This window comes from Lycorma delicatula, chromosome 1 (genome assembly GCF_047948215.1).
Source record: "Lycorma delicatula isolate Av1 chromosome 1, ASM4794821v1, whole genome shotgun sequence".
Classification (NCBI taxonomy): domain Eukaryota; kingdom Metazoa; phylum Arthropoda; class Insecta; order Hemiptera; family Fulgoridae; genus Lycorma; species Lycorma delicatula.
The window spans coordinates 103,723,878-103,739,734 of NC_134455.1; the positions used below are offsets into that span (position 1 = coordinate 103,723,878).

The 15,857-nt window shown below is 31.1% G+C and overlaps 1 protein-coding gene across 1 annotated transcript in view; it reads right to left on the bottom strand.

Annotated features, from left to right (window-relative positions):
• Positions 1–15,857, bottom strand: part of kl-2 (dynein heavy chain 2, axonemal kl-2) — a 408,181-nt gene that overhangs the window by 55,693 nt on the left and 336,631 nt on the right. Inside the window, exons 72-74 of the mRNA XM_075354141.1 lie at positions 10,133–10,439; positions 6,045–6,176; positions 4,261–4,345 (exon numbers count right to left, since the gene is read on the bottom strand). Coding sequence (XP_075210256.1) covers positions 4,261–4,345; positions 6,045–6,176; positions 10,133–10,439 — 524 coding nt within the window. The remainder of the gene's footprint in view (positions 1–4,260; positions 4,346–6,044; positions 6,177–10,132; positions 10,440–15,857) is intronic.

A 15,857-nucleotide genomic window follows, 5' to 3' on the forward strand; every position in this document is an offset into this window, starting at 1 on the left:
ATTATATTTCCCTCACTTTATTCAGGAGCACTTTCATGAGTACACATCATCAGTTGCACATACTTATAAATACATGTAAAAATAAATACAATATGGTTCACTATCATAAACAATTATATGGTAGTATTTAATAAATTTTCTGTAATTTTGTTTAGCATATTTAGAGCTTAAATTTTAAGCAAATTCTATTAAAAAAATAATCATTTATTATTATTTTTAAATTGTTAATAACCGACTGCAATGAACTTTAGTCACTAATAGATGCTTACAACATTTCAATGAATCTCTATCTGACACAGAACTTTGCTAATCTACAGGAACCAGTTTATTAAGTGTGGCTTCAGATGCTGAAATTTTATTCATACTCATAATACTCATAATAAAACTCATAATTCATATTCATACTCATCAATTTCCAGAATCTCTCTGGTACATTCCAGATGTGGCAGAACCATCAGATTATAAATGAATACTATTTAGTCTTTTTCAGGACCCATTTTTCTGTATTATCTTGGATTAAACAATGATATAATTGTTTACGCCAATGCGTAAAGTAGCTTTTTTATTCCAATAAATTCAAGGTTACGGTTGAGTCTTGTAGTTATTACAGGCTTGGTAAATTTATTTTTTGCAGAGATTAATTTTTATCTATTCATGAACTGAATTCATATTACTTTTTTTAAATTAATCTAAAGAAAATAACTCCTGACGTGAAGTTATGATTTTGGACTTCTTTGTAATTAATATTGTGATTTGTTCTAGTAATATTTATTGCTTTTGTATTCTATCTTGTAATTTGAATAATAATGTATTTAGTTCTTTAAACTGTTTATAGACTCGTATTTAATACAAAAGATTTTCAAAATAATTATTTTAAAAATGTATATTTATGTATTTGTTATTCAATATTATAATTGATATGTTGATTCAGCTGATATTCCTTGCATAAATACTGTATAGGAATAAGTTAAGTCTTTTGCAATTTCATTTAATTTTTTTTTTTTTTTAAGTTTATGATTTAAAAGAAAAGGTTTAGTTGTTTTTTTTTCTAATTGAAAAAAATGAAATAAAATGAGCTAATAAAATGAGCTGTGTCATTTTATTTTGTAATTTTACCCAACAATAATAAAAAAAAAGTTGAGAAGTGTATTTACCTTCTATGATCTAGGACAACTAGAAGTATGAAGAGTCTAAGTGATTTTGTTTTTGCAGATGGCAGTTTTCTACATACACCAAATTCAGTTCTATTAATTGTTTTTCCGGTATTTATAACTAGAAAGTTTATGGTGTTTTACGTATAACCATTACATATTAGGTTTACAAATGTGTTTTGTAACCGAAATGATTTTGCAGTATGGAAAATAACAGCCAGGTTGTCTTAATCATAAAGGATCAATTAAAATCATCATTTAATAATATGTAAAGAAATGTAACAGAAAGAAAATATATTCGCTTCTTTATACTTTTTACTCACTGAAATTCCACCTGGGTTGTACAAATTTTAACTGATTCTGCCACTTTGCAATGACATCATTGTTAAAAAAATTAAAAAAAGTACTGGCAACCATAGAAAGCCTTAACTAACATCTAATCTATGTGGAATCCCTCTTCTGGTGAAATGCATCCCTGAACAAACTGTTGGAAAGCAGTTCTCTAAATTTTAGTTGGAAATGAGTACTTTTACATGTGCATTTTTATAAAAGCTTGGCTCAATTCTAATTAAATGCTTGCTAAGATTCACTTCTTACTTAGTTTCATTTCAGAGATTATTACATAATCGTTACCTCTTTCTAGGCTGAAGAACTCCCCTCCCAATATATTAAATATATCACATATATTAAATAATCACATCTGACTCCAATTCATATAAGAAATCAGCATATTATTTTGTAAATGAAATAAAACATTTTTTTTTTTAATGAGCAATAAAAACGGCAACAAACCTAATGAAACTGTCCTTAAATAAGTGGGTTAAATGGATTGCCCTCATAGTAAATGTTTAGAATACTTCAATTTAAGAGCATTAATTTGAATAGATATAGTCTAGTATGATTTAATTGCATAATTAAAATGTTCATTTGAAATATACTGTTCATATTTAAGCAGTGTTAAAAATCTGACAGTACACCTAACAGTGTAAAATGCTATAATTTTATTTCAGTATAATTTATATTTTTTTAGCACTTTTAATGTTTATGTATAACTAATGATGAAGGTAGTAGTATATGTCTGTATAAAATGAAGTATAACAAAACTTACTTTATTTTGTCTTTGGTTGTTAATATTATCCATAACAAAGGTTTATTAATGCTTAAAATACTCATAATGAAGAAATAATGCAATATAATCCTCATATACTACACACACACACATATATAAATATATACATATAAAACAACAAAATAACCATCAGACACAGTAACAGAGCCTAAAAAACTAATATCAAAAGTTGAATTTCACGGGATTCCGCATCAGCAGTATTACAAAACATTACAAAAGTACATAAACAAAAACAAAAAATAAATAAATAAAAACTAAAAATTTAATAATAATAAATCTTCTGCCCAAAGGCAGGTTTTCACATGGCCATCCTTTATTCTGCTTGATTCTGTGCCATCTGTTTCATTTTATAGTATTGCTTCCCTTTTTATATTGTCTACCATTTTCATTTGTCTCCGACTTCTTGCTTTCCTTCCCATTACAAATCCCTCCAATGCATTCACCAACAGGCAGTCATGTCTCAGCTAATGTCCCAACCAACTGTATTTTCTTCTTTTTATTATTTTAATCGCCCTCTCTTCACCAGCTTTATGAAGCACCTCCTCATTCCAAACTCTTTCTGTACAGCTGATATTTTCCATCCTCCTCCAAACCCATGTTTCAAAGGCCTCAAAAATCTTCTCTGCTCTCCCTTCCGAATAGTCCATGACTCTGCCCCATAAAGGGCCACACTCCACACAAAACATTAGCAAGTTTTTTCCTTAGTTGCAGATCTAGTTTGCTACATAGCACTCTCCTCATTTTGCTGAATGTTTCCTTTGCTCTAGAAATTCGTACTTCATCTTCCTGATCACACTTCATATCTTCCTTAATGATGCAGCCCATATTACTTGAAGGATGCCACTTTATTTCCCCCAATCCTAATTGTTGTCCTTTTGGTTGATTTGCTAATTATCATGCTTTTTGTCTTCTTTGTATTTATCTTCATCCATATTACAATCTTAAACTATTCTATCTTCAACTCATTCCAATCGTTATTTTACCTTCTATGACAAGTACAGATTCTTATTAATCTCCTTCCCTTCCAAGTGACTCCTCTTTGCTTAAGATTCTCAGCAATTTATCCCATTCCACCCTGTCAAATGCCTTCTCCAGATCTATTAAGACCACATATAAATCTCTTTGCTTTTCAATATATCTTTGTCTGATCAATCTTATTAACCCTTGAATCCCTCGTTCCCTTCCTCCTTCTAAACCCAAACTGCTCTTCCCTAATTGATCTCTCTAGTCTTCCATAAAGTCTCCCATTCAACACTCTTAGTAGTATCTTAGCTGCATGTGATATAAGGCTAATGGTCCTATATTCCTCATATTTCAATACATTCTTCTTGTTTTCGATTGGGATCATAATAGTAGTCGTAAAATCTGCTGGCCAATCACCACTCTCATATATCAAATTACATAGGCTTGTGATATCTCTAATTCCCCTTTCCTCTAAACCTTTCCATAGCTCAGCCAGTAGTTCATCGACTCCACATGCTTTCCTGTTCCTTTAAGACTTTTTCTACCTCTCCCTCTTTTGGAGGGAGAGGTAGAAAAAGTATGAACTCTACTTTTTAAAAATTTAGAAAACATCAATTTAGGTTTACGTATTTTAGGGTCTGTTTCTGTATTTGGTGGTTATTTTGTTGTTATTTGAGGTTATTTGGCACAGTGACCGGTATGTGTATATACATATGTGTATATGTATATATATATATATATATACACATACCGGTCACTGTATATATATATATATATATATATATATATATATACATACATACATATATATTAGTTAACAATGTACTTTAAGGCTTGTTTATTATTTTTCAACTATGTAACATAAGTGCACTGTCTTAGGACAATGCAAATATCAGTATGCTTATACAATATGCAATATACTTTGTTACCACATATACATAAATTGCTTGTTAAATATTCAATAATTCCAAATAAAATTAATATACTGTATTTAAATTTAACATAATTTGTACTTACCTTTGGAGGTTCTGTAGTCATTTTAAGTGAATTTTGTAAAATTGAGATTGGAAATTGAGGATGTGGGCTTGAACTTAACCAGAGGCTGAAATAAGTGTTATCTTTAGTAACATTATAAGTAATAATAATAGTAATTATGCACAAAATATTATTAACTTAAGCCTTAAATTAACACAGTTTATTTTAAAGAATTGAAAAAATAATTTACAACTAACAAGTTTTCTAATGAAGAAAATATTTTAAAAATTTAACAGCTCACATCTTCACAGTTAAAGAAGAGCCTTTTTGAGTACAGGTTCTTTTCAGATGCAGAAAATTACGGTTCTACACTGGTAGATGCACAGTAAATTTAGAATAAGGCCTCTATTCAGGTTCAACATCTAAGCTCTTACTGCAGTTGCTTATAAAATATTAAATACTTTTTCCTTTAGCCTTGAGAGGGCTGTCAATGTTTCATTGACAGCCCTCCATTGACTTGTCTTGTTCTCCAATTCAAGTCTCATTTCTGGTCAGCTATTATTCTCAATAAGTGAACATCTTTTATATCATGTCTGGCATGACCTGCCTAATGTGATTATTGAATAGTAATTAATTATTATCTAACAGGATGCCAAAATATTTATGAACACTGATTCTAATGATTGTAAAATCTTAATGTTTAATGCAAAAGTTCAGACTAAAACTTATACCAAGTGAATAATTTACATTGTAAATCTTCCATGATACATAATTTTCAGAAATTTTAGAGTCAAAATTTCTTTTTAAGATTTTTATCTTGGTATAAAACGATAACTTTTATAGCTATTGGCTCAACATGTAGGAAATGTTTTATTTCAACCAGTGCTGGTGTGGTTTTTACAATATCACAAACTTTTGGTCTTTATAGAATATGATTTGATTCATTTTCTAATTAAAAAATTACAAACAAATAATACATACACCTGTATAATAGAAGATAACAATGCTTCGTTACTTTATAAAATTATGCTATTAAAAGAAGTGAGTATAAAAAAAGCATAACAATAGCTGAGTTTCAAATGATGGATCAATGAGAAAACAATCAGAAATGAATGTAATGATTTATGCTGACTAAAGGGAGTACAATAGAACTAAATTCAGATTACATTTAAAAATTATGTGTGTTACTGACATTAAACTGTAAATTGATTTTGAACAACAATCTTATGCGATTGTATTCAGATATTGCTTAATGAAAAATACTACTACTAGTTTTGGTACTATCCAGGAAGGCTACCCTTACTGAATATTTTGAAGCACTTAGCTTATGTTACACATTAAAGTATTTAAAAATTAGTTCTCTATCAACCCTTCTGCAATCATTCTTTTAATTGTGGGCATGAGTTACAAGGTATAATGTTAAGGAGTCATTTTTTAACCTTCAGACAGTGCTCTCTGGGATAAGAGTCCTATGATATCATTGAACAGTAGGCACCAAACTATTCTAACTGGCTTCCAAAGCACTGAAGAAGAATTCATCTTCCTAAAATGTAATTACATTATGATTTCACCTAAAATTGCAAACAATTTATATTGCATAATGAACTCTACTAGGCAAAATTTGATGAAATAATTTACAACACAACAGTTTCAATAACCTGTTGAATCATCATAGATGACATAAAAAATAAACTGTTAGATGTAAAATTAAATAGTAGAAAGCTACCACAAATTTTTTGTAGAAAAAACTTATACCTAAGTTTTATACCTCAAAAAGATAATTTTCAAAACCAATGAAAATATAATAAAAATGTAAGTTTTCTTACCGAAAATCTTTATGAATTTGAACACTTTGAAATTCTTCTATTATCTTATCAAGACTAGGCATCCAAGACAGTGATAGATGACAATTAGCAAGGAATATCCAATTTCCTTCTTTAGTTCCAATTTCAATCAATCTGCAATATAAACAGAATGATAAACAAAAAATAGATTAAAATATTAACAGATATTAATGTATAAAATATGGTTGGCATATCTATGAAACAAAATCCATGGCAAAATTATCTATAGATCCACCAAAAAGGCTGGTCTGATATTTTTGATGTTGCTGGAGTAGACAAAAAATGGCATAAATCTTAAACAATTTAAATTATATATTAATCGTAATATAGAAAATAAATTAATATATTAATTTTGACCAAAGGATATACTTGATTTGCGAGATAAGTTAAAAATTTGAAATAATTTTACAGCCACCAAAGTAGATATTTTTAAAAGTACTACACCTTAGTTAAATAAGTGTATATCTTTCATCAAAACAGTCAAACCAAATTAGATTAATAGTAAGCAAGACAATCAAATTAAATTCCCTAAATCAGTTTTAAACATGGCCTCTATTAGCTAACTTCAATATAATAAAGGTATATTAACATAGTAAATGTATGAAAGGAGTAGAAAAAAATTGTTAGAGAAAGAATTGTAGAGGAAAATTATGCAAAGCAAGATAAACATTATTTCCATCACTGCTAGAGTAGCAGTTGCATCTCTCTCACACTACACCAATGCTATGAAGACTTAACTAACATATAAATTCATATGATATTTTTATTAAAAAAAAAGCTACTAGAATTTTTCTTATTATTTTTTTATTTTCTTTATTTATTTATTTTTTTTTTTGAGGTTTTTAGGGGAATCGACTACTTTGGTCATTAGCCCCATCCCAATTCAAAAAAAAATAAAAAAAAGGTTCAATGATTCACATTCTTATGAATCAAAAAATGTTCAAAAATTTACGTTCTTCTAACAACGAATCCAGAATATTACTTTCTAGGCTTTCCTTTCGGCCATCCTTTCTTGCACCGTTTCTCCATTCTTCTGACGGCCTCAACCTCTGATGACAGCGTATCTGAGGCCTCAGACAAGGCATCGTCTTCCTCTCTTTCGGATGCCAGTGACGTTCTGCGGCTGACGTCAGGAGACAAAAACATCGTTGGTGCAGTTAGCATCGTTGCGATTGAATTCAAACTAGCAAGCGATGCACTTTCCGCGGCTGATGAACTGGATTCTACCTCTACTTCAGTGTTGGGTCCAGCTGCAATAGATGCTCTCACCGAAGCTGATCTTTGCGCTTTTGGAGGCTCTATTGGTACAGGTTTTATTTCATCTGCGTCTGGTGCTTTTTCTATAATAACTTGCACCTCCATTTCCACAGATTCAGATTTTCTTGTCACAATTTCTTTAAACTTGTGACTAGACGGAGTGATCCGTTTCTCTTTGCTAGATAAGTCAAGATTTTTTATTCTTACTTCAGTTGGTGGCTTAATAATCGCAGGTTTAGCTGGTGTTTTAAACTGCGCTGGTGCGTCTCTAATGTCAACAGTGTCAGACGGAGAGTGAGCCTTCTCATGTTTAGTTTGTTCCATCCGATGAGTCGACTCGATCTTTGAATCAATGATTCTTTCAATCATTGTCGCAAGACTTGGTGCCATCGTGTTAAGCAACTGCTCCACATTAATTTTAGATGTGGAAGGGACAGCCACTGCTTCTGCGTAAGAAGTCGATGGTCGTGGTGTACGCTGATTAACAATTTTCTTCGCTTCAGGATAACTGACCTGACGCGTTTTAACTTCCTGAATCGCTGTTTCTAATTTATATGTAGGGCAGTTTCTTGAACGACAATTGTGATGCCATTTACAGTTAACGCAGGTTGGAGGGTCTTTACATGGGTCACCCTCATGTGATTTCTCTTCACATATACATATTTCCTGCGCTTCTAAAACATCTCATCGGCTGCGGAATAAATGCTCGTACATCAAGCCGATGGATGCCAGCTCGTACCTTTTCAGGAAGATTCGGCCTATTAAATGTTAAAATATGCGAGGCCGAAGGAACAACTTCACCATTTCTTCGCATGGTTAGTCTGCGACACTGAGTCACTCCCTGACTCGACATTTCTTGTACAATTTCTTCTTCTGTACAATTAAGAAGATCGCGACAAACAATAACTCCTCTGGATGAGTTCAGTGTGCTATGCGGTTGGACAGAAACCGCAAATTCCCCGATCTTCTTCAACGCCTGGACTTTCTGGCTTTGCACGTCATTGATAGTTTCGACGTGCAATCCATTAAAAGTCTTTCGAATTTCTTTAACGGGACCACCAGCACAATTTGTAATTTCTCTTGCGAATAAGAATGGACTAACTTTTTGAAAGTTTCCATTCTCCTTTGTAAAAATTAAAAATCTTGGCTTAGGTACACTATAGCCAAATAAGCTTTTACGTAAGTCTTTACTGATTCTATCAGCATCTTTCTTGATTTTCTCACATTCTTTGCTTTTTTTCCTCTTCGCTTGTGGCGAATCGGAGGATTCTAAACGAGGGTGTTTACGTGCACCCTCTGCCACGTTTGATTGTTCAATATTCATGAACGGTTGATCCCTTCCGTAGCAAGGCTACCCGCCGGGGTACACCCCCACTCCATGGCTACTAACCTTGGAGGTCCGATCCGGTACTCCGGTGGAACCGGCATATGTCCTGGCAGAGAGCGGATGCGCAGTCTCTGCACTGACTCCAGGCTCCTACTCACCGAAGCTTTCAGAGCTCCTATGCACCGACATACATGGGCACCATTGCTACATGCTTGCCATCGCAGGGGGCATGTGGACAACGGAAGGGTCTCCGTTACACCTGCAATAACATTGACCCTGACCACCACATCGCCAGCTCTAAGAGTGGTATGAGTCCATTTCCAAAATCGTTTATTATTCCATTTCCTGCAGGTAGCCAAAAAATCCAGTCCGTTTAGTGACCTGAAGTTGGAAACAGGTCAAACTTAAAAAAGCATAACCGAGGAATTTACTCGGAACCCTGTTAGCCAGCTATATATAATGTACGTAAGTACAGCTGTTGCCGCCCTGGACGTGGAACATAGATGTTGTGTTCCGGACGTGGGGATTATCTACCTCAAGGCATTATTATTATTATTATTATTATTATTATTATTATTATTATTATTATTATTATTATTATTATTATTATTTATAACAAATAAAGCACACAATCTATGAAAAATTATGTTGAAATAATTAAATACCATACATATACTGTGCTAAAGGATCATTTTAGTATATGGTATATAAACTGTAAAATTACCTTTATTTGAACGTTTATCCCCTCATACTATTTTCATTTTATAAACATTATTTAATATCTACTATATTAAACAAAGACGTCAATTTATATATTTTTTTACATATTAAATTAAAAATCTCAAAAATGCAAGTTAAGTAAATGAATATACATACTCATTTTAATTCCTATATTTATTATCATATTTCAATATAGGGAAGGAATAATTTTACAATTACACCTGGTGTTGCAATAACAAATTTGGTTTTTGATATCATTACTGTTTTTAGTACTGTAGCTGTTAATGGTGAATTTTGAAAAATTAAATGGCCACTTTTGACAATTACAACTTTGAGACAACTATTTATTTAACTTAATCTATTTAAATAATAATAAAATTTATTATAGGAAATTTTTCATAGAAGTAGTGTCTTGTAATAAGCAAGTAAGCACAATTATCTAGCTTCTGCACATATGCATTCACATGACTTTAATAACTACACCTGGAATATTTGTATGTTTTGACATGCTATTTAACTAAGCTCAGACTTAAGCTTCAGCAGTGTCACAATTAAAACATCATCTGGGATTCAGAACAAGTAGTAAACTGTATACAAACAAATACCCACCCAATACAGAATGAAATTTCATCAATAAGTCCAGAATTACACACATAAATTCATATATAAATAGAAGTTTTAATTAATTAATAATAATAGAGACATTAACAATAGCACTTAAAAACAACTAATAAAAATAAAATAATCAAATAATAATGAAACAAACCTCTTTGCAAATTGTGCTTGACCTTGCCCTAAAGAAAGGCTGTGAAAACGAGAAGCCATATCTGATGATTCTGCCAGTTGAATCAAAGAAGGTGTAGGATCAACTCCTGGAGAAAGGACAAAAATTAAAGGTGTTTTATTGTTTGAATCATCCAAGACTGTCTTCACATCTAGAACTGGTGGTTCAGTAAATCTTGCTCCCAGAGTTGTAACAACAAATGATGAAATACAGAAAGTTAAACGATCAGGTCTCAGTGACCTTACAAACAACATTCGCTGAAATTCTGAGCAGATGTCCTGCCATTCACCTGTAAAATAATTAACCTGCTCAATAGGCATCTTAGCTACTTGTTCCAAAGACTTATTGTTTAATTTCAAGAGAGGAAAATCAAAAACAACTTCACAAGTTCACTCTACTATCCTTTGCAGTCACTATCCTACTACATAATGGCTGGAGCACTAATTCCAATGTGCTGATGCAGATGGTGGCTAATAACACTATTCTCATGGTATCTAATGAATACTACCGTTAATTCTCATGGATATTATGTGTCAAGCTTACACAGAATCAAAGCAAAGAAAAGGAAACAATTGCATGAAAATTCTTCAAATCCTACTAGGACAAACACAGACAAAGATGAGGCCTAAAATGGCTTAGACTCAGCGTAGGAATACTCCTAGGGCAGTTTTTCTCAACCTTGGGGTTGTGAAATTAGCCTACAACTTTACATGTAAACAATAATGTAATCATTTTAGGATAAAAAAAACCAAAAAAAAACATTTATTTTGAACATTTACTTACATTTATAAGTATGCACATAAAGAAAATAAATAATATGGTGGCATTTGTTTTTCATTTAAAATTCTCTCCATACATGGGTCTATGATAGAAACACACAAAAACAAATAGTTTTTGAGTGATAAAAGATGATTGCTACATTAAGTTTTTAGTGCAATCGCAGACGAAAAACCCTTTTCACAGAAGTAAGACATGATGTAAGGGATTAATATCTTCAAGGCTTATGTGCCTAAATTTCCATATTCACTTTGACAGCAAACCAAAAAGCATCTAAATATTCAGATGTGAATTGTAGTTGTAACGTTTTATCAGCAGACATTTCGATAAGCTGGTTGTGAATCTCAATCGGTAACTTAGTAGTTGCATCAATGTTTTCACTAAATGGATTCAGTACCATCTCTTCGAGAAATCATTTTTATCTTTTGGAAAATACTCCACCAACTGAATTTTTAAACCACACAAATGCATTTTCATGCTATCCAAAGTGTGGTAAATAATAGTGTCTTCTTCACCTAACTTTTTTTCAGTATAATCGCAAGTTAGTGGGAACATATCAAAACTTTTGCTTTGAAGATGAATAATCCAGATACCAAGCCTCTTAATGAAAGATCAATTCTGTCATTGATAAAATGTTTTTATCACGTCCTTGTAAATTCACATTCAAGTCATTTAAATGCAAAAATACATCAGCTAAGTAAACCAACAGCAAAATATATTCATTATTCTGTAAAATCTTTGAGAATGGTGTTTGTTTATCTTGGAAAAATATTTAATCCATCTCAGAATTCCAAATAATCAGGTTAACACTTTCCCCCACATTAACCAATAGCCACTGACTGACTTCTGTATGAAAAAGATGATATTTTTTCTTTTCGCCCATTTCATCACATAGTTTAGTAAACAGCCTGTTCTGTAATGGTCGACTTTTAATAAAATTAACAATTTTTACAACTTTATAAAGAATTTGTTTGAGGCATATTTCTTCTGTTAAGAGTATGTCTATGAATGAACCAATGCATCCATTCTGCTCCTGGTATAAGATGATCTTTCAATTTTTTCAGAAACCCACTGTAGGTTCATAAAAAACATCAAAAATATATTGTTCCGTTATTTGACCAGGTATTGATTTGCAAAACAAGATATTTTCTTCAATTGATCTGTCCCTATCGCATTTATATCTCAGAAAACATAAGAACTGGGAAATGTTTCCCACATCCATTGATTCAACAAATTGATTATCAAAAAATTCACTTGAACTCAATTGTTGAATTATCTGATCGCGAAAATCGGGCAGCCATGTCATTATGGCTGCCATACCTTGATACTGCATCATTAGAAAGTGGAATTTTTTCTTAGGAACTCTTAATGGGATAGGGTAAGATGCTTCAAGACAGCTTGATTTACAAATAGAAGCTAGATGATTTCTCAAGATATGCAATTTTCTTTTGAAAAATTTCAAGGGTTTGCTTTTATTATCTGGATGTTTAGATTCCAAATGTCGAATAATTAATTTTAACGGCTTCATGCTTTCCAGAAAGGATTTGAAACCAAAGAACACATTGTAGCTTTCCATTCAATGAGGTAAAACCATAACTTAAATAACTGTTATTGTGTAATCTTGTCTTTTTAACAATCGATTCACTAGATATAGATAGCTCACTTCATTTTTTACAAATTTATCCATTTTGTTTATCAATGTAATTTTTAAAAAGAACATAGTTACACTGTTTAATTAAACACTAAAAAATCAAAATCTCGATTATTATTAGATTCAATGAAACTATGATTTTAAAAAACTTAAATAAAGGCACCAAACACATGCCTCACATTCAAAACTACTAAACTGATATTCTGCAATCCCTTACACCTCTTTTATACTGCTGAGAGCATGATATGTTCAAATGTGTCATATGCATGTTCGATTATGATGCTCTCACACTGAATATTATGATAGCAAACCAAATTATAAGGGGGATGTACACATCAAGTTTGAATCTGTAATTGCTCATCTTTATACACTTCATACATGTATGTTCATACCCATCACTATCAACAGAGCTACATAGTTTTAACTAGGTTTCATTGGGTTAGAATAGGGGTTGCAAAATTTCATAATATATTTTTTTTAATTTTTGGGGTCACAGAACTAAAAAGGTTGAGAATCTCTGACCTAGGCTGAGTCTAAGTGATGTAGATTCAATTTTTGACTGCAGTGCACATGAACATGATGAATATCCTCCAGAAGGTGAGAGACTAATAACTAGTAAGGTTCTTTATTGTCTATGTTAAAGAAATTGCGGAATTGTAACTTTATCATGACAGTATCTCTTACCCATAACTTGCACCTGATTTAGAACTAAAAAAAAACATGTGATTCTTCAGAGTTAAAATTTAAGAGCTGAGAGGATATAAAAGATATGATGTGCAGCTAAAAGCCATTCTGAAACAGCAACTCCAAAAATATTTTGAACTTTAAAGTAAAAGGCTAAAGGAAGTTAAGCTAAAATAAAATCACATTTTGAAAGTACTTAAGTGTCAGAAGTGAATGAGATAGATATCTTTGATTTGTTTTATGCTCTAAGTCACACTTTTTGAACAAACCTCATAATTAATCACATAATCATATTTGTGCTACCATAATGAGGTACAACACAGAATATCAAAGCCTTATCTGTTAGAAAACTATACTAAATGTAAACAAAAGCTGAAAATAAAAATTAGCAAATACTTTTAAAATAAAAAGCATTTGAGAAATTTGATGCTGTACCATACTCTTGAAAAGAGCTTCTGGAAGCAAATCTCTAATTATTTATAAAACTTTACATAAAAAAGAGACACTGCAATACATATATCTTAAGTAGAATATATTAAAAGAAATAATAAGAACCAGAATAATAATATCATGCTTTATTTGCAGATGCAAATAAACATTATGTGACAGAAAATATTTGAAATTAAACAGAAGCTTAATAATATTTAAAAATGCTTCTTTTAAACACAAAAATGTAGTTTTATCTTTTACATCAGCTTTTTCATTACATCATATTGAGTTAAGAAAAGTAAGATCTTGGGTAATCTAAGTTTCTCATTTCTGTTGATTATACAAGCACCATCCTGGAGAAAATATTAAAATGTCATCTCAGAATACACTGAGCAGACTCTATTCTTGCACTTCCTCAACAGACATTGTATGGGACAATGTCTACTGAGTGAATAGCCAATGGGCTATTTACTGGGATATGAATGCAAGCTCAAGATGCCATTTATAATAACTGCATAGAGTAATGATTACTCTATTTTCCTGTGGCACACCATTTTCCATTTGGAAGCTGGAAAACCTGTATTATATGAGGAAACCTGTAATATATAAATTCAAAAAAAAATCTAAACTGTAATTATTATGTTTATAGCCTTTTATGAGGTTTATAATCATCAAATAGGCATAAATAATTCATCATACAAATAATAACATTAAATAAAGTATAAATAAAGAAAAGAATAAATTATGGTTCTGTAGGAAAATATTCATCATACAGCATAATGTTTAACTTCAATATAAAACACTGCATCTGGATTCACATGGCATAAAAAGTCTGAAAGCTTTTTCTGGAGAAATTAAGTGATCCAAGTTTTTTTTTAACAACATACTGTTTCATCATACATTCCTGTAAATCTTGTCATAAAGGGATGCTAACGACATACTGCATCTTATTATACACATGTAGATTATTATAAAGCTGATCCCACAAGCTCCAGAGAGAAGGTTTGGTCTCTACTAAAATGCTTACTACTGGACAAGACTGAAGAAAGCTGCTATGGATGGAATCAACATTTTAAGGGCTGTTTGACTAGAGAGGAATAAACAATTAAATTAAAATCAAACTGAGACCTCACTATGATGTAATAGAGTTAAGGATATATATTTTCAATCTTTACCTCAACTCATGTATAAACACATACAACTAATATTTTAATACATTTAATTTTGAATTCAAACAAAAGTTTAAAATGTTATACATATTCATCAACACAGATATCTAAAAACTTTATACATGACAATATTGAGATCACTAGTTAGTTTAAGGAGAAAACTTTGTGTTAAGGTATATGGCAATATTTATGCTAGGTAGTATGCTCTTTATTCAGAAAGACAATTTAGATAAAGGAGGAAGGAAAACCAATCACTCATAGTTTTTAAACTATGATTATCTGACGGGTAGGAGAAATAATAAGTTCAACGAATGGTAAATGGGATTAAAGGGATAAAAATAGGAAATGAAATGAAACAAAGAATAAATGTTTAATATAAAGAAAAAGAGTATGAAATGATAATAAAGAAAATATATAACACTATTACATTTAATGTGTACTTAGAATTTGTAGAGGAACACTTGTTCTACATGAACCACAGCCACAACAGACATTTTTACCAACCATAGAGATCCTATAAAAGAAATAAGTTCATAAACTTATTTCTTTTATGAATATTTATGAATTATGAAAATAATTCACAAGTATTCATTCATTTATACAAAAATCATAAATAGAATGATAAAAAATTATATTTTACACTTTGTGTATAAAATTATAGCGGGTTACCATAAGTAACTTATGGTAGAAGTAACTTGAGTGAACGTAAACAGATTAGCTTCCTAGAATTGCAGAAATTTCACATAGGATGAGAATTCAGATTTGAAGTTTAAATGTGCTATGTTCAATATATATTATGTTTTGTTCCTGATATTCATACATGCATTCATATAAGCATGGATTATTTAACACTAATATAAGAAAATATGTATATATCAAGAAGATATGAGGAGTGTTTTAAGAGACAAAGGAATCTGAGATAAAGGACAAAATAAAAACAAGAAAGGTAATTTTTTCAAGGTATACAATCAGGGGGTTATTATTGCCTAAGAAAATA